The sequence below is a fragment of the Gadus macrocephalus genome, chromosome 16, assembly GCF_031168955.1.
Source record: "Gadus macrocephalus chromosome 16, ASM3116895v1".
NCBI lineage: Eukaryota > Metazoa > Chordata > Actinopteri > Gadiformes > Gadidae > Gadus > Gadus macrocephalus.
In genome coordinates this window covers 5,137,435-5,156,568 of record NC_082397.1, presented here as the reverse complement: position 1 = coordinate 5,156,568, position 19,134 = coordinate 5,137,435, and the positions used below count along the sequence as shown (strand labels likewise).

The following is a 19,134-nucleotide window of genomic DNA, read 5'->3' as shown; positions in this document are numbered from 1 at the left end:
AAAACCCTCCGGATCTCATTCGGTTGAAGTATCAGGAGCACCTTTTGTGTTTAAGGACCCTGCTCTACCCCCCGGAGTGTGGCTATTGATTGGCCCTTTCAAAATCTGCCCATTTCTGTCATCACCCGTGGGAGAGTCCACCCTGATGTAGGAGGGATGGATCAATCTACCGGCCGACACAATGGACCGTACCAACTGATTGGCTGATCTATCCATCATGCACCTGGGTGGACACTCCCTGCTGTGATGTCCTTATCGTGGCGTATTTTTACATGGCTTATGATTGTCAATCAACATCACACCTGGTGGTCCAGACATGGTCTGGACTTGGTTCTAGGTCTGGATTTGATGCAAGAGAATTACCATTCGTTTTTAGTGGCTTTCTACTGGGTATTGAGCATGAGGATTGAGGATTAACCGTTACAGAAACACATATGCTTCTTCTCTGGGTCAGATAAATTGAGTCGGTTGGATTTTAAAACACTCTCTCTCTGGGTAGAATGTTCTAGAGCAGGGGTCCTCAACGTTTTCCAGGCCAAGGACCCCCAAACTGTTGGAGCAGGGGACCCCATACTTTTATATTTATAAAATTGTGTTTTATATTAAACTGGTCCTATAGTGCCATGTATACATTTATAAATGTATAAATGTTATTTTGCATTCAATGCTAAGATATTCAAATAATACCCAGGTTCATATATTCATGTTTTTATCTACAATGTGCAAGGTACAGTGAGTAGGGTGGCCATGGCACTGCCATTCATAAACAGAACATAATAAACGGATACCTGCCAAGATCAACAATGTCTGTCAATTGCATGCAATCATGCATAAAAGCTATTCAAATGGACAGTTTTAAAACATAAATGTGGAAACGAAAAATAGTTATGTTTGTCAGTGACTTTCTTAGCACTCCGCAAGTGGTCCGGCAACTTAATAACCCCCAGCGTGTGCGGTTGCTAAGCGACGTCAACGTCTTTGGCAGACTATTTCCCTGCTCATCGCTTATTTTCCCAATAATGACCGGCGTTCTGTACATTATCCCTTACATTACAGCACTCTCTCTCTCTCCCAACAGTCTTGGCTGCGCACTCTCATCCAAACACGTATTGTTTGCGGCGGAGGAGGGGGTAGATATAAAGAGCGGACGAGAAACTGACGTCGCTGTGCTGTCCTTCTTCTTATTTGGAGGAGCAGGCAGGGAAAAGCTCTCTGCTGGGCTTCCATTAAAATCAAATACATAAAAGTGTCGCAGCCAGTCCAGATGTGTCAGGTGTGCGGCCTCCTTTTTCCTTATGTTCAATACTATTGTCTAGCACCTGTGGATTACCTTTGGATGTGCACAGCACCCCTCTTTTTAGTTGTGCGCGAGAGACATACAAACGTACCCTTACCACTTTTGTAAATGCCATATATATAGTACATTCGCATGATAGGAATAGATCTATTCCGATTAGAAATCGGATAAAAAGCGTCCATGTTAACGCGGCTAGTGTGTTGGATTCATGTTAATGTGTATTTAAAGACATTTCAACTTGTGGAAAAAATTGCGGGGGAATATAAAAAAAAAAGTAGCATTAACGCCAAGTAATCATCAGTATTCCTCCCATCTTCGAGCGAATACGTGAACTTCCAAGCGACCGACAGTGTGAGACACACTGCACAGCAGTACACTAACACAAAGCAGAGAATGACTACAATTCAAACTGTGTGAAGGTATACATTTACTTTGACCATATCTGTGTAATCATGCCGTCCTCTCCATCGATTTTCCTCTATTCTCCCTCCGCCCCTTCCCTTCACTCCCTCTCCAACCTTCTCACCTCTACCCTTTCCTCCATCCCCTACCTCCCATTCCCTTCATCTCCCCCCCCTCCCCCCTGAAACGTCTCCTCCACTCGCTCCCCAACCATGAGACCCTCTCCTCCCGCCTCTCCCCATCCAACTCCACCTGCTCTCCCACTTTTACCTCCACCCTCCTGTCGACTCTACCACACTTTCTCCCTACACTCCCTCTCCCTCACCCTCTCTCCCCACTCTCCCCTCTGCTTCCCCCCTCTACCCTCCCTTGCTCTCTCCCTCCCCAACCCAACCTACTATTCTCCCCCCCTACCCTCCCCTCCACCCCTCTCCTCCACCTCTCTCCCCCCCCCCACCCTACTCTCCTCTCCCCCACCCTCTCCTGCCTCCCTCCTCCTCCACCTCTCTCCTCTTACCCCCCCCAAACCCTCCATCGCTCTCTCCCTCCCCACCCACCCTACTATTTCTCCTCCGCCTCTCTCCTCCACCTCTCTCCTCCTCCGCCCCTCCCCTCCGCCCAGCCCCGTGCCCACCATCACCTGGAGGAAGATCAACGGCAACATCCCCAAGAAGGCGCGCCTGCGGAAGTCCCAGGCGGTCCTGGAGATCCCCAGCGCACAGCTGGACGACTCGGGGACCTACGAGTGCAAAGCGGAGAACCCCCGCGGGGGCACGGCCTTCAAGGGCCACCTCCAGGTCTACAGTAAGTCTGGGAGTGAACGGAGACCGCCCTCGTGACCCCCACACCACCGTGTACCATCAAGCTAACACCATAAGATTCCGATTCCGATTTTATTTGTCACATGTGTACAATGCAGTGAATTGTTAACAGTCGGCTCCATGCTGAGTAAACACACAGCAAAGAATGACACAAAACAACCGACAAAAACAGTAACAGACAAGAAACAATGCATCTAAGATGTCAGGGGGTTATTGCAGATAGGGAATAAATGGTTTTTTAAATAGTATAAATCTAAGTGCTTTAGCTCAAAAAGTGTCTGATCTGTGCCATTGAAGTGTTAGGTTTTTATACATGTGCATTGAGAGGTGTACGTTTAGCTGAGCATTGTGTAGTAGTCTGAGGACATTAGGTTGGATGAGAAGTATATACAGTTGGTGTAAGGGATTATGTGTCAAAGTGAACATCGGCAAGCTCAAATGTTTTTTTCCTTTGAATTTGGATGAGCTAACCACAGACAAGAACACAGTGTCATTATAGCGTTTGGTTGGCCTACTCTTGATATCGCGTCATCTCCGGTAATTTCATACAGTGATGATTTGGGAAGTTTTGCCATATCTTTTGGAATCATGTCTTTTCGAATCACTTGACCGCACAACCTCTGTAGGCCAAACCTAATGAGCAGAAGGGGGGTCAATGGACTATAACACGCTGTTGTTTATGCAACCCCCCTGTAAGTAGGCAACAAGGAGTGCTTGTTCGGACGTACCCAAGCAGTGAGGGTGCACTGTGTATGTAGCTGCCAGTGGTGGAACACGAGTGGTCATTACAGGGCAGCTGCAATGACCAAATATGGTACTGTTGACTAGCTTTTTGTTATACAATTTTTTCTTTTTGGGAAATTAGTCCCTTGCGATAACATCTCTTTTTCAACATTCGAATAGGCCTTGTTCTGGGTGGTTCTGAGCAATAGTTGAGATTAAAGGGGCGCATCAAGTATGTCCATTGTTTTATATGTTTGTTGTATTCAATTGATAGTTTTCGTTCTTTTGACCTTTTTTATTCCATTTTTGTGGATGTTTCCTTTTTTGTCAGCTTGGTTTGAACTCAGCCATCAAAGGAATCAGTGTTGGTTGTTTTGAATCACAGTTTGAAAAATAATAACGCTAAAAACAAACATAAAAGTGAAAAAACTGGACCCAGACCGTTCCTTCTCTGATGCTCGACTGCATTACAGTCACATGTATAATAAGGAATATATGTAACACATTTTTGTGTAAGTGTCCCCACAGAAGCATTTACAGGCAGAGGATCCCCGGTGTGCTTTGATATCCCTTTAGAAAGATCTTGTTAAAGCTCCACGCTCTGGCGTGGACACGGCTCCGTCTAGACAGGACACAGGACGTGGTGAGGTGCGCTGAGCGTCTGAAGTCTAGCGCCAACTTTATCCGACGTTGATGTATAAATTGCCTCTCTCCTCGCCTCGCTAACGCACCCTTTTGGTGTCATTGTGTGAGTATGCAAATGACGGCGGAGTGTTTGGCTTTCACCTGCGGTGTCAAATCAGCAAACAGGCACCGTGAACTTCTCATTGCCATTCAGATCGCGAGCGCTCTGATGTTATGCCAGATGATCTGTAAGGAAAGCTATCGAGATGAATGTTCTTATGCTGAAGTATTGGGTGAGGGCTGGGGAGGTGAAATGTGGTGAGATGAGATAAGGTGAGGGGTGATGAGTGAGGTAAGGGGGGAGTTGAGGGGAGTTGAGGGGAGTTGGGATGTCTACCTGTTGGTGTTGTCATGATAGTAACTTTGATACAATACCTTTAAGTAAATATCGAAAAATTCAATACCACAGGGGAAAATTCATTCAACATTGAGGGCATACAATTCTAGATGAATATAACATTTCTGCCATGGTACGATGACGAGGTACAACAACAGAATGAGGTAGTGATTACTGGAGAGAGACAGCACTCTAAGTGAGTGCGAGGAGGGCTATGTGTGCACTGTAGCACTGAGTGTGTCTGTCAACTCGCTGTCGGAGAGAAGAGAGAGCGACTGCTGGTACTGGTGCATTGATACTGGGGAGAATAAGTATTTGAACCGTGTCAAATATTCAGTATCGACGCGTATCGAAAAACAAATCTATATTTAATTTCTTTACTACTGCCCTTCAGCAACGTCCTAACCCCTTCTGCTCAGTGTTTAAGTAGAAACCCCATAAGGCACTTGAAACTATTTGTAGCAAAAATACACAGGATGTTACCAACGTGTCCGTGTGTGTGTGTGCCCTGGTGTAATCATCTGCAAAATACACAAGTAGACGATAAATGAATATGCATATCAGGCAGAAGCGTAGGCAGCAGTAAGCACGGCCTCGGCGCAGATGTGAAGTTCTGTGTGAGTTGAACACGAAAACCAGAGAGCGAAAGTTGTGTTTGCGTCTCAGGCGGATAGGAAAGGCAGTCCGCGGGGCTCAGGGCTGACCCCGATGCCGACCACTTTACCGAGCCCTCCGGATGCTGCCTGCGTATGGGCTCCTACACTCCGGGTCCCCAGAGCCCCCGTTGGCTAGGGGCCGTGCGGCTCCGTCATTACGGTCGGCGTGGTCCCCCCTTCGTCCGCGTGACGGCGGGTCAAACTGCCCGGCGACCTGGCCAAATGAGATCCAGCGGGGGGGGGGGGGGGGGGGGGCTGCGGGTCAGGCTAGGTGTGACGCGGGGGGGGGTGATGGAGAAGCAATGGGAAACGCGAGGCAGCAGGGGCCTGGGGACATTGTCCTACAGGGGGGTAGGGCCACTTAATTATCTCCCACACCTGGACATGCTGCACAGTGGCCCCGGAGTCACACGCAGGGGGTTAGGGGGTGTGTGTGTGTGTGTGTGTGTGTGTGTGTGTGTGTGTGTGTGTGTGTGTGTGTGTGTGTGTGTGTGTGTGTGTGTGTGTGTGTGTGTGTGTGTGCGTGTGTGCAGCTGTGTTCATGAATGTGTGTGTCATGAGTTTTTGGGGTGTGCTTGTTTGTGTGTCCATGTTTGCATCCATGCACAAAATATTGTGTGTGTGTGTGTGTGTGTGTGTGTGTGTGTGTGTGTGTGTGTGTGTGTGTGTGTGTGTGTGTGTGTGTGTGTGTGTGCACCTGTGAGCATGGTTTAGTGTGTGTGTTAATATATTTGTATGCGTCATGTGTTTGTGAGTCTGTTCATTTGTGAAAATCTGCAGAGGTTGTGTGTCTGTGTGGTTGTGTGGGTCAGTGTGTCCTTTCATGCATTGTTATGTGTGTATGTTTATGTGTGTCTTGTGTCTGAGTGTGTAGATGTGTGTGCATGTGTTTTTCTGTATGTGCGTGTGTGGTTGGTGGCATGCAAGGCACCGCAACAACCAAGGTAGTTTATGACCACGGGCAAAGACAGTGGAGTGTGGTGTGGAATAGAGGTTACTCATATCACCCATGTATTAGGGGATAGCCAGTGCCATGGTAACACACACACACACACACACACACACACACACACACACACACACACACACACACACACACACACACACACACACACACACACACACACACACACACACAGCGCCATGGTAACACACACACACACACACACACACACACTTGATGTTCTCAATTGTCTCTTGTTATTCTCCACCATCTTCGAAAATCTTCCATGAACACACACTTTATTTTTGTACTTTGGTTTTGCGATTTCAACGTAGATCTGGATTTAACCGGAAATGTCTCTACACTGCAGCAGAGTGGGTGCAATTAACCAACTTCCATGTAAGCTTACAGTTCGCGTCTGCATGACAGAAAGCATTTCTGAGCACACTTCAAACACAAACACGTGGCATATTGATAACTCAACCGTTCCAAACACAATTTCTCTATTCAATTAATGAGGCTGCACTCGACGGAACACAAAACTTAAGTGAACTGGTGTACAGACAACACTAGGAGCTAGGTTCCTTAACTCCCATACGAACATAACTGAACTGTAGCGCGCAGATGGAGAATCCCCAACATACTACCACTCAAAGCACTGGCCTCTGTCTCTGCGGGACTGTGGGTCTGAGGCCGCCTAATTCTTCCACGTCCCTGTGACTCATGTGTTCGTTCTGTATTCTCAAGGATATCTCTCTTTCCTCTCTCCCCCTCTGCCCCTCTCCGCCCCCCCCCCCCCCCCCCCCCCCCCCCCCCCCCCCCACCCCAGCCCTCCCGCAGTGGAGTCGGCTGATTAATGACACCCAGTTGGACAGTGGGGAGACGCTCCACTGGGAGTGCAAGGCGGCAGGCCGGCCCAGGCCAACCTACCACTGGCTGCTCAATGGATCACCCCTGATGATCCAGGTACCCACCCTCCGTCTCTCTGTCTCCGTCGCTCTCTCTCCTCCCCCCCCCCCCCCCCCAACTCTCTCCCCCGCCCACATCCGCCATACCGGATGCTCCTCCACTCTCACCCCGTCCTCGGCTCCAACCTACTCCACACTCTGCTCCACCCTCCTCCCATCCCCTCCTCTCCTCCCTTCCTCCCGTCATATACTCTCTCCTCCCGTCTCCTCCCCTCTCTGCTCCACTCTCCTCTCCCCCCACTCTCTCCCCTCTCTCCTCTCCCCCCACTCTCTCCCCTCTCTCCTCTCCCCCAACTCTCTCCCCTCTCTCCTCTCCCCCAACTCTCTCCCCCCACTCTTTCCCCTCTCTCCTCCCCCGCACTCTCTCCCCTCTCTCCTCTCTCCCCACACCCTCCCTTCTCTTCTCTCTCCCCCACTCTCTCATCCCCCTCTCTGCTCCACTCACTCCGTCTCCTCTCCATGCACCCTCTCCCCCCACTCTCTCTCCCCGACCTCTCCTCCAGTCTTTCCTCCCCTCCTCTCCTACCGACCCCCTCCTCCTTCTCTCCACATCGTCCACTCTCTCCCCCCATCCACGTCCACTCTCTCCCCCCATCCACGTCCACTCTCCCCCCCATCCACGTCCACTCTCTCCCCCCATCCACGTCCACTCTCTCCCCCCATCCACGTCCACTCTCTCCCCCCATCCACGTCCACTCTCTCCCCCCATCCACGTCCACTCTCTCCCCCATCCACGTCCACTCTCTCCCCCATCCACGTCCACTCTCTCCCCCCATCCACGTCCACTCTCTCCCCCCATCCACGTCCACTCTCTCCCCCCATCCACGTCCACTCTCTCCCCCATCCACGTCCACTCTCTCCCCCCATCCACGTCCACTCTCTCCCCCATCCACGTCCACTCTCTCCCCCATCCACGTCCACTCTCTCCCCCCATCCACGTCCACTCTCTCCCCCCACTCTCCCCCACTATAGCCACATCCAGTACTCTGTGCTCCCACTCTTCCCCTTTCTCTTCCACCCTAAGCTCCACCATCCCTCCGACTCACCCTCCCCGCTTCCCCCGACTCTATCCTCCACTCTCCTCCACTCTCCCCCTCTCTCTCTTTGCCCCACCCTCTACTCCACCCTTTCCCCCCCACCCCTTCTCCCTTGTGTATACTTGTGTGAGTTACTATCGCCAACGCTTGGAAGCACGGATCTGATGGCTGCCGGCGATTCATGTCTTCTGCTTCATGTGTGTCCACACGTGGGCTGGCTTCGGCTTGGACGCGGATCTTTCAAAGATTTCAATCGTTACTTTATTCATGAAAATAGACCCGCAAATGCTATTATGGTAATGTGTTATTATAGTTGGGGGGTACATTTTGAACACTCAGGATTCAATTTGGATTTTGATTTCCACATCTGATCGATCGGAGTCCAAATCATAGTAGTACACATTTAATATTCCTGTTCCACTACCTGCTTTTTTGCTTGTTATTTCCACAAAATATTAAGCCCACCATTAACACCAAGTAGGGTGAAGCTAAAGGCTATTCATGGTCAAGCTTAATGGTAACGCTACATAATAAGAGTGGTCTTGCTAAATGCTACATTTGAGGTGGTAATGATAAACATTCTTGCAGGACCGAGTGGAAGTGGTCAACGGGGAGCTGAGCATTCGCAACGTGATGCAGTCAGACTCCGGGATGTACACCTGCGTCGCCGAAAACAAGTATGGAACCGTCTACTCCAACGCAGAGCTCAGGGTTTTAGGTAAATATCCCCTCAGTGTTGTTCCTTTGTTGTTATCCGATGCCAGATCCCTACTTTGGGAAGGTTTCTTTGTGGCTCGTACCAAAAAGCGTGCGACGCGACGCGGCGCGGATGAAGGAGGCAGACAATGGGTAACGTTTTCCCAAACAAATTAGCCTTTGTCTCCGTACTGCAAGTCTTCGCTCTGTCTCCCGATGGGAGAGAAGGAACAGAGGAGCAAGGGCGGAGCGCAGCGCCCGACGTGCAAGGAGAGAGGAATTGAAGTGCGAGCGGAGGCGCGCGCTCAGCGGCGGAGATTCGCTGATTGCCAATCAGCGCTTCGCACATTCCCATCAGGCCGCTGCGGCCGTGGCGGGCATGAATAAAAGAAGGGCCCTTGCGGTGGCGCTGAGCAGGGCGGGTCGGTGGCGGCATGTGTCGGGGGGGGGGGGGGGGAGCAGGGCCCAGAGAATGAGCACTTCTGACGGAGGGGAGAGGGAAAGGGAAGGAGAGCATTGCGATTGAGGAGACGTGCTGGCTACTATCAGTGCTTTGGAGAAGGACAATAACGGTCGGCCTCGGGTTTACCATTCTCCAAACAGAGAATATGTAAAATATATGTATTTTTAAGTGTCATTTAAAGAGGAATACCGACGCTGAATGCTGAAGGGCTTGCTTACAACGGTTATTATGCGTGACGACCTTAGAGTCGGTGTCCTGGTTTTGAACATCGATTATAATAAACGTATTGGACCAATTGGAACAGAACCACAACCCCAATAAATGACCTTGCTCAAATGTGTGTTTGGTGAAATCGTCTTTGTATGCGTGTGCGTGTGCCTGTGTAGAAGAGTCCATCTGCGTTCCGAAAGAAGGCACAACGAGTCCCATGTTTTCTTGTTCGGTGCCAACGCGATGTTCAGCCTCGAGGCTCTTCTGAAGAGCATGCACTCGGGCCCTGGCCGGCCCCATCGTGGGGCCCTTATGGTTGACGGACTATTTTCTCCCTGTCACCTTCGATACGGGGCCGCGTGGCGTGACAAGCGGCCCCGTGTCCCCCCCCCCCCCCCCCACCTGCAGCCAGGCCAGATGACCTGTCACTCTGTGCTGGCCTTTCATGCGGCGGCAACCCCCCCATCGCATTGGAAGGTCACCAACAACATCACTTAAAGGTCAAATACTCTTTTTGGGTGCGGGGAAACACGTTAAAGCTACAAAAACACAGTGATTTGAATTTTAAATTTAGTTGAATGCTTGTAAAACCACGGAAAACGAACCCTTTGCACAAATCCTCCCCTCCTCGGAACAAAGGGTCTGTTAAACGGCGTTAATGGACCCTGATATCGTGCTTCACGCAGTCCCGATTTCACCCATGCTTTAACCGCTGTCTGGTTTTACTGTTTGCTCAGGAAGGACACTCCTCGTTCACCGTTCAAACTTCCACGTGATACAACTGAGAGTTGGTCCACGTTGTGCCTTGACAGGTTAAGAAGGTGTGAGTAGCACCTCAGCAGTACGTCTGTCCACCCGCAGACTCCGGAAAGTACTTACTGTCCTCTGGCGGTTCGAAATTAATGACGAACTGTGAATTTACGTGGGGAAATCCTTGAGGTTAAAACGCAGTTCACAACAGTTTGATCGCCAAACATTTCTCGATTTACTGTGGATGCTAGTAGGCTTATAGTAGCTTATTTTATGAATAAAATATGTTTACCATCGCTAAGGCTCGACTTAACTTCACTTCAATGAGAGAAGCGGTTGAGACAGACTCTTTATTTATAATCCATGTATATTTTTTTAGCATTTTTATCACACTTCCTTGAGAGGTGAGAAGAGGGTTCGACTCCCTGCCGGAAGCTGCTGGCTTCGGTCCCCATTGTCCACTGTCAACCTGTAGGCATACTTGAGCCCTCATCCCTCCTGTAGCATTAGCATGTAGCGTTAGCACACTTAGCGGAGCAGTCAAGAAATAGCCTTAGTCCCTCCTGTATGATTAGAAGGTAGCATTAGCACCGTTAGTGGAGAATTTGCCTTAGTCCCTTTCTGTAGCATTATAATGTAGCATAAGCACTGTTAGCGGAGTAGTAGCCTTAGTCCCTCGTGTAACACAAACTCTGTGAGTGCATGGGAGGCAGCCCTAGTCTCCTACCGTTGCATTAGCATGTAGCATGTTTCACCATTGGCGGTCGGAAGCAGGGAGGAATAAGAGCATGCTGATGAGCATCCTGGAGCCCCCTTGTCCCTCCTGTAGCATCAGTATGTAGCATTAGCGCCGTTAGCGAGGAGGTAGCCTTAGCCCCTCCCGCGGCATTAGCGCTGTGACTGCACGGGAGGCAGCCCTCGTCGCCTTCCTGTAGTTTTAGCGTGCAGCATTTGCACCAGTGGAGGTCGGCGGCAGGGAGGAATCAGAGCATGCTAATGAGGTTTATCTAAGGCGACATGCAGGGTGAGTCCGCGGCCCCGCCTGGGACAACAGTCAGGCTGGTGATATCTGGTCGCTGTGACGAACGCTCCACTAACAGCAGGCTCCCCCCCCCCCCCCCCTACCCCCAGGCCTCCTCTCTTCTTCCCACTGACCTGGCTCCCCTTTGAGATGTCCACCAGCAAACACTATCGGCACAGATTACACAGCTAATTCCGCCCCGCACGCGAGCGAGCACTCAAAGCTACGACGGGCTGCCGGTGCTCCCACCCCACCCTCCCACCTCTTCCTTCCCCACCCCGTTCTCCACCCCACCCCTCTCTACGGCTGCGGTCTGGCCTCAGAAGTGGTGCCTCTCGTCTGGGGACAGGCAGGAGAGGCAATAAGGGGGGCCGCTCTGTCACTACGCTGCAGGCAGGGGCATACTATTCTGATTCAAACAAACACACACTGGTGGCTGTGCGGTACCGCGGGGACGTTTGTGCGTCTGGGTGGGGGGGGGGGGGGGGGAACTCGCTTTGCTCAGAGGCACGCGGGTCACTGGGAGGAGGGTTTCAGCCCGTAGCCGCACGCAGTTGTCATTGTGGGTAATGTCACCTACACAGCGTCAGTCATGATTTGAATAACCCCTTGTGACAGGGTCTCAGAGCCAAGGGAGGGCCTCCATGTCAGCCCGGCTGCAGCAGCTGTAATGCAGAGAGCCGCGCAGAGCGTATTCTGCCAGCGAAACGGATGTATCAGAGGGTTTTATTGCCGCGCAACCTGCGGCCGTGTCAGCCCGGATTAGAAGTTATACACAACGGAAAAGTAATCCTGAACATGTATATCGTAGCATTTGTGAACGCTTGTTAGCGTAACGACTGCCTCGTCTGAAACACTATTGAGGGCTTTTTCTCTGGAAAGTCACACTTTCGTTACCGACGTGATGAACGAAATGTAGGTAGGTTGGCGTTTTTCACGGCCGACTACTTAAGACACAGAAGAAAATGTGTGTGGATATGTATGTGGTTTTATTTCAAACAAGGCGACATATGCTAGCAATTTAATCATGGGCAACACCATTCCTTTCAGTAATCATTAGCATTCAGAACCAACCACTCTTGCTTAATTTGGTAAAACGAATAGTTTAGGAAGGAAGATGCCGTTAAAACAAGGCACTGGGTTCACACCTCCTTTGTTTTTATGAAAGATCATGTAATTACAGGCAAGCCAATTAATCTGCCAATGGTGGTTGAGTCATTAAACGTGTCACTATCCTCCCTGTGGCGCTTGTTAATAATAATTATTTTCCACCAGATCAACCAGTTGAAGTGGCTTTCCCTTCCCTGCAAACCACTAACATGCAGCAGGAGCCCTGCAGAGACATAAATCTCAGTAGCGAATGCCGGCGTGGCCTGTTAGCGACCTTCAAGGACATCTGGCACTTCCTGGGCTGCAGCAGCGACGTCAGCCTCCACCGTGACCTTTTAGCTCCTCTGTCACATCCACTGTTTTCATTTTATTCATACAGTGTTGTTCGGCGCGGCCTCTAAAGGTTGCTAATGCCCCCCTCTTGGTGAGGCACTTTGGTGGTGATTGGCCCTGGGTCTCTAAGTGCCACAGCTGATTTGATCTGGTTTGTTTTTGAAATCGGCAGAGAGGCATAAGAGCACAGCCATGGCCTGAGTTCGTGAATTTTGTGTGGTTATGCGCTTCCGCTATGTAACGCGCATTGTGACGCGGTGAACCAATTTATAGTTAGAATAGTTTCAAGGGCACACTCGTAGGTCAAGGGTCGTGCGTGGAGGAAGAGCGGGGTGGTAGGCGCGGTCGCCAGATGGAGGTGCGCCAAACACATCTGGCCGCGGAGAGCAGGTTGTTGACACCGCTGTCACAGATACACCCTGTTAACCACCCCTCCGGTGTTTACAGCCGTGTTTGGCGCGGAAGAACAAAGACATTTCCATAATTAGTGAATAAAATATGAACGCTGGCTTATTCATGCGGTCACGTGGTTACGAGGGAGCAAGTGCCCGAACGGCAGGATAAAAATGAAGTCGTTAAAAAAATGTTTGAGAGTTTGTTTTAAAGGGCGTACTAAAGCGGATTTATGGCTTTTTGTCTCCCAGCGTCGCCGCCTGTTTTCATCCCCAACCCCGTGCGGGTCATCGCCACCCTCGGTAAGGACGTGTCCCTCGCCTGCAAGCCCCGGGCCTCGCCCAAGCCCCGGGTCACCTGGAGGAGAGCGGACAGCCGGCGGCTTCAGCAGAGCAACCGGTACCTCCTCCCCCCCTGAACACCCTGCCTCTCCCCCCCCCCCCCTCAGATCCAGCATTCCTACTGTGTTTTGGTACAACGTTCAGGGGGGGAGACGGCGCAGAGCCTGGGTCGGAAAAACCAAAGACCCAAAGAGGTGGGGTTAGGACTTGTTTTCTTGTTTCATCACGGAGATATGCTACCAATGAGAAGTTGATTCTCATTCGGCACTCGGCACAATTATATTTCTACAGGGACCAGTCAACATGGCGTTGATGTTAAAGCTTTAAAGACACGATTCCGTCTGTAGGACCGGGAAGACGTGTGTGTTTGCTGATAACCAATCACACGCTTGCGGATCCCAGCCTCCAGTGTCATGATTGGTAAATAAATATGAAGTGAATGAATCCCCCCGTGGGCGTGTTTGCTACCAGAGCTTACATCATTAAGCTAAGGTTTGTGAAACGACAATCATAGACTCCGCTCCAGTGTAGGGAATGTGGACAAGATAGATGGTTGGTAAATCACAGCAGGAAAGGTAATGGTTTTCTTACATTGATAAACAGGCTTATTTCTCGATACCTGGGGTCCTATATTGGTCTATCTTGGCAATAAGGATGACTAGCAACTGTGATTAATTGCTGTAAATATTGGGTGTCTATTAGGATATTTCCTTCTATTATCATTACCATTATCATTTTGACAGGTGTTGTATGGGGTTTGGAAGTCACATTGAAAATGTATCCTACCAATTTAACCCAAGTGAAACAATCAATCCAACTTCAATCAGCCAATCAAACATTTTCTTTTTCATGCAAAAATGCAGCACAATGAAGGTCAAGATACTGAATCAACGCCATGCATTTCAGAGGGCCTGTCAATAAACCTTCTCAAGTCATTCTGCAAAAACGATACCGAGTGAACAATGACCGCCAAGGAAACTGAGGCTCATTTCGCCGGATAGATTCGGGGACATTGTTCAGCTTCCCACTGACGAGAGAAGGTTCATTACCCCAGTGGAATAAAGACATGAAACTACGCCCGCACATGAACCAGTTTCAGTAATGAAACCAGCAATGCAAGATATATAGGCTTCCTCGCTACTATTCATGCATTAAAGTCTGGAAAGTAGAGTTTCCACCGTGCCGTCACAAACGTGGACCTCCGCACGAGAATAATCCAGCGTCCCTTCCCCGGCATCGGGTGTGACAACTCGTACACTTTGACGCATCATCCGTTTTTTGCGGGGCGGGAAACAACTCAATGCGCCCCCCCCCACCCCCCCGTTGGGGTGCTAGCCTCGCCCCGTGACATCAATCAAGCCGAGCGCAGGAGCCAAGTTCACCCGTCAGCACCCGGGCCTCCCGAGCACCGCGGGCCGAGCCAAGGTGGCTGGACCTTGGCAGCCCCGCCGAGCCCCGCCTCACTGAGCCCGGGCTCCGGAGCTCTCTCTCTCTCTCTTCGCAAGGGCAGGACGCTGGTAATCCAATCACGCAGTCTCCCCTCACAGCCCCCCCCCCCCCTCCGTCCCCCAGCTCTCACCCCCCCTGGTACACGCCTACAGGCAGCCACAGCAGTCCGCTCGCTCACTGGCAGACGGACGGACGGACGGACACCGAGGTTCATTACAATGTGGTTGAAATACATTACATCTGCTTTTACATTGAGTGATTTATTTAGCTGCTTTTATCCCGAGCGTCGTTCAGGCGAGGCGTAGAATGATCAAAGCAGCTCGATCGATATGGGAGGAGGAACTATTGAAAATTCAAGTGCTGCATGATTCCACCTTTGTAAAAGATTAAGCAGTAGTGCAGTGGAGAGGGAGGGCGTAAGTGGCGAGTCGCTTCAAGAATCAGAGACACTATGTTTTTAAATTTGTTTTATTGATGCCACTGGAGTGCATAGTTGGAGTTAGTTTATTAAAGCAAAGTTGTCGTGCGCTAAATCAAAGGCCCATTTTATTTTGAAACTGCCAACACAGAGATTGCTGTGTGTTTTCTCAGCAGCTGGGGGGAGAGATAGTGCAAGAGATGGATGGAGGACACGGGGTGATCCTTTAAGGTGAAAGGGGCCGATGAACGCCCAGAGATTGGATCTCTGTGTATCGGATACACTGTGGGAGACATTCGTCAAACCCTGGTTCTTCTCTGTGGTGTCACATCAGACCTAGGGACGATTTTGCCGAATCGTACCGTTACATCTCACTTTGGATAAAGTTTTATCTCAGAAGATAAACCTCGGGACCATTTTTCAATACAGGTTATGTTTGTTCGAGATTACTGTTCTTGTATTTTACGTTCAACTTGCATTTCTTTTGTTACTATTTTCTTTTTTTAATATCTTGGTAGTTAAGGGGCAGCGTCTTTGATTCTTAGGTAAAATAGGGCACTTTAGGAATGTTAAAAGGGCTCCCCCTTCCATTTTGTATTGAATGTAGTGCTTTTTGTAATCCTCAACAATATCACATAATGGAGCACTTACTGGATGTGGATACACAACACAAGTTTGCCTGCAGCAGACTTTTCACCAGACACATAGTGTTGTCCTTAGAATAACTCACTTTATATTTTTTCAATGCTTCTAGAACTTTTTTCCTCTGCTCTGAAAATAGAAGAAGGAATTCAGTTAAAGTCTTAATATTGCGTTAGCTTGTATTGTTTGCTTCCATGGCCGGTTCCCATGTATTTGCTAGTCTGCACTCTGCACTGTCTTTAAGAAGGCCAGTGATCTCCATTCTGACCTTGTGTATGTGGAGTCTTAGCCAGGCTGATCAGGGCTAAGACCGACGGTGGTGGGGGGGGGGGGGGGGGGGGGTCGGTAGTCCATTGTCAGGTCTCGAATCCTGGATGCATTTTCCCGACCTTATCCATGGAGCTGCGGTGCTTTTCGCCACTTGCAAAGACGGCGTCAGAATCTGGAAGGAGCAGGTCGCGGGATCGACGCGGCGCCGCCTTTATCTGGCACTGGCAGCTGTGCTGATTTAACGAAGGGCCCGTAATTAACATGGATTTCCTCGAATGTTTCGGGGGGCCTTTGTCTTTTCAACAGAAAGTATTAATCCCATTCGTTTCTGCTTTACGTTGCCCACACCAATACCAACGGTTGAATTTGTCAATACAATAAAACCATTAAGACTTCAGTCGCCCCCTGTTGTTAGCATTCCCTGTTCCTTCGCTCCGCCGTCGTTCCATCATTCGGCTATACCGCTGTGGCCTCCTCATATTTATCGAGTTAGACTCGTCTGGCCCGGGCTCATTTGCATGTGTTGTGTGCCGGCGCTCCCTGGAAGGTGTCCTCTCTGCCGCAGCGTCCTTGTCCTATGCAGATTCCCTCCTTAATTTGAGGAACGTCGCGTGGCGACGGGTGGCGGAATTTTTGTCACACCTTGCCGAGTCTACCTCCGCAAATGTCGATCACCCCCTAGCCGTAATACCCAATGGGGCTCAGCACGGTAAATACGGACGCCGACACAATGGGAATGAAATGAACGGACGAAAGAAACAAACTTTTGTGTTGTTCCTATTGTTTGGTTTGGGCAGAAATTGCTTATTTTTTTCTTTTTCAAAGATTAGATCGGGAATATTCCAACCAAACAGAGTGGCTATAAATATTTAATTTGGCTGGCAATTCCATTCAATTAAACGTGTCCGCATAAGCCACTAGAAACACAACAAGATCTGGCATCAAAATTATCACGATCCAAAGACATCTTCTCCTAGAAATCGGGTCCAGTTTTTTTCCACTAACAACAAAACCTCCATTTGATTCTGCCTCTGCTAGCCACAGACTAGAAGGTAACCTGAACATGAGATCACCATGAAATCCAATATAGCATAAGAAGATATATATATGTATATACTGTATATATATCCACATTATAATGCCATTGTTATACAGATCTTTCTAACATATAGGCAACGTAAATGTGCTGATTTATCAGAAAATGATGCAGAGAAATTATCTAAATAGATAATACATTAGATTATTCGAAATAATTGATGCATGCTTTATTAAGTGCAATGCAAATACAACAATTGAACTAAGGCAAAATTGGTATCCGACTAGTGCTGGTCTCTGTTGGGCCATACACTGATGGATTGGCCTGAAATGCGCTCTGACTGATCAGCGGGGTGCCCAGTGAGCTCATACTGTCCTAATCCTTCAATTACAAGCTGAATATTCATCTAAATGTCACAGGCTCACCACAAGCACGCTGGAGCAAATTTGGTATTTCGAATAATACTTGGCCCCATATGAAACCAATTTCCAGAGTTGGTGCATCCAATGAGGTATTTTTAAAGTTATTAATGTGGAAATCGAAAGAAAAAGCCTTTGACTCATTCCGCGTTTTGCCATAGCAGTAGGAGTTATCTTCCTATTTTGATTTTCTAGTTTTGTTTTGGAAATCTTCAGAATAGAAAGTGAGAACCACCCAGGCAGCCGGAGATAACTTAATCCGTTGCCCGTGGCCAGAAGTGTTGGTAATTGGACAGAAATGTGGAGTTTGTCCACAACATTTTGCAAGCCGAGATAATGAATGTAATTGGCAAACTTGAAGAAAGTGTGGCGTAGTGTTTTTGGCCTCAGAAAAGTTTAATTGCAGGACAACTTTCAAAGATTAATCGTTGCACCACCGCTTTGCAAGCAGAGCAAGAAGTGTGCTTTTTCGGGGTGTTTTTTCATTGCCGTGTTTTTCTTTTCTTTGTTGTTGCCTTTGTTTGCTTCCTCCGCAAATAGACTGCACCGGGCCGAAGCGAAACCAGGCACGTACCAACCGTGTAACCACGGCCATTTGGGTGGAGCGATTGGCTGGTCAATCGCAATCAGTAGAAGCCTCTGTTTGTGTCGAACACAATCATTGTTTTAAATGCCCCGACCTTGTTGAGTACAACACCAGTTCCCATTAGAGAACACGAGAAGGAAGACAAAGATAAGAATCCAAATAAAAAAATAACTCCCTAATAGAAACAAAATGAAGCTTAAGCGCCTTAAAACCTAATGACGTCCTAATGAGCCTTTATGGGGTGTTTCTGTAAGTGACTTCCTTATCCCCGTGCCACCAATCCATGTTTAAAATGAATTAATTTAGTCTTCTATCTAAATTGAACTCTCTTTCCCCTCCCCTTTCCGCCTTATCGTTACCCTTAGCACCTGTGTTTTAATCCAATTTGAGATAGCGTTGCTCGATGCTATCGGGAAATCACTTTCATTAATGGGCTTAAATTGGTGATGGATTTTGTGGAGTTTAGCATTGCTTTTGTCATCTCTCCCTGCTAGTTTAAATTGATGGAGCTTTACCCGGCTCAGCTAAAGACTGCTGTTGACTTTCTATTTAAAAGACGTCTGAGCCTTTTCTAGCTCTTAAACAACTTTGTGCATCCCATGCCTTTTAGCGTCCTTCAAAACCCCCCGGGCGGCACAGACTCGCTCAACGTAAACAGGACTTCAAATTTACTTTTCCACTCCCCGCCGGTGGAATCAGCATCTTTTCCTCCGGAATCGGATCCCTCTCCTCTTACGGCGCAGCGACGTCCCGAGGACGTGGGGGGGGGGGGGGAATGTTGAAGTGGCGCTGCTGTGCGGCGGCGATCCCCAAATATTTAACCAGTGCGCCTGAGCCTCAGAGTCCCCAGCCGGTCAGGCGTGAATCTCCTCCCCAAACCGCCATCGACCGCGGCCGTCTCTCCCCCCCTGCAGGATCATGCTGCTGCGGGACAACACGCTGAGGATCGTGAACTCCAGCCGCGCGGACGAGGGCCACTACGTGTGCCTGGCGGTGAACACCTTCGGCTCGGCCGAGATGACGGCCATGCTCTGGGTGAAAGGTAAGCAAGGCCCACAGGGGGCTTCCTTTCCTGCCAAATTAGCGCCAGCCAACCACGGGTTAACAGCACCCAACTGTGGCTGTCTCT

The 19,134-nt window shown here is 49.4% G+C and overlaps 1 protein-coding gene across 1 annotated transcript in view; it reads left to right on the top strand.

Annotated features, from left to right (window-relative positions):
* The window catches only part of cntn5 (contactin 5), a 137,289-nt gene that overhangs the window by 82,525 nt on the left and 35,630 nt on the right, over positions 1–19,134 (top strand). The window contains 5 exon segments of the mRNA XM_060075806.1: positions 2,312–2,503; positions 6,693–6,829; positions 8,457–8,586; positions 13,096–13,243; positions 18,920–19,047. Coding sequence (XP_059931789.1) covers positions 2,312–2,503; positions 6,693–6,829; positions 8,457–8,586; positions 13,096–13,243; positions 18,920–19,047 — 735 coding nt within the window.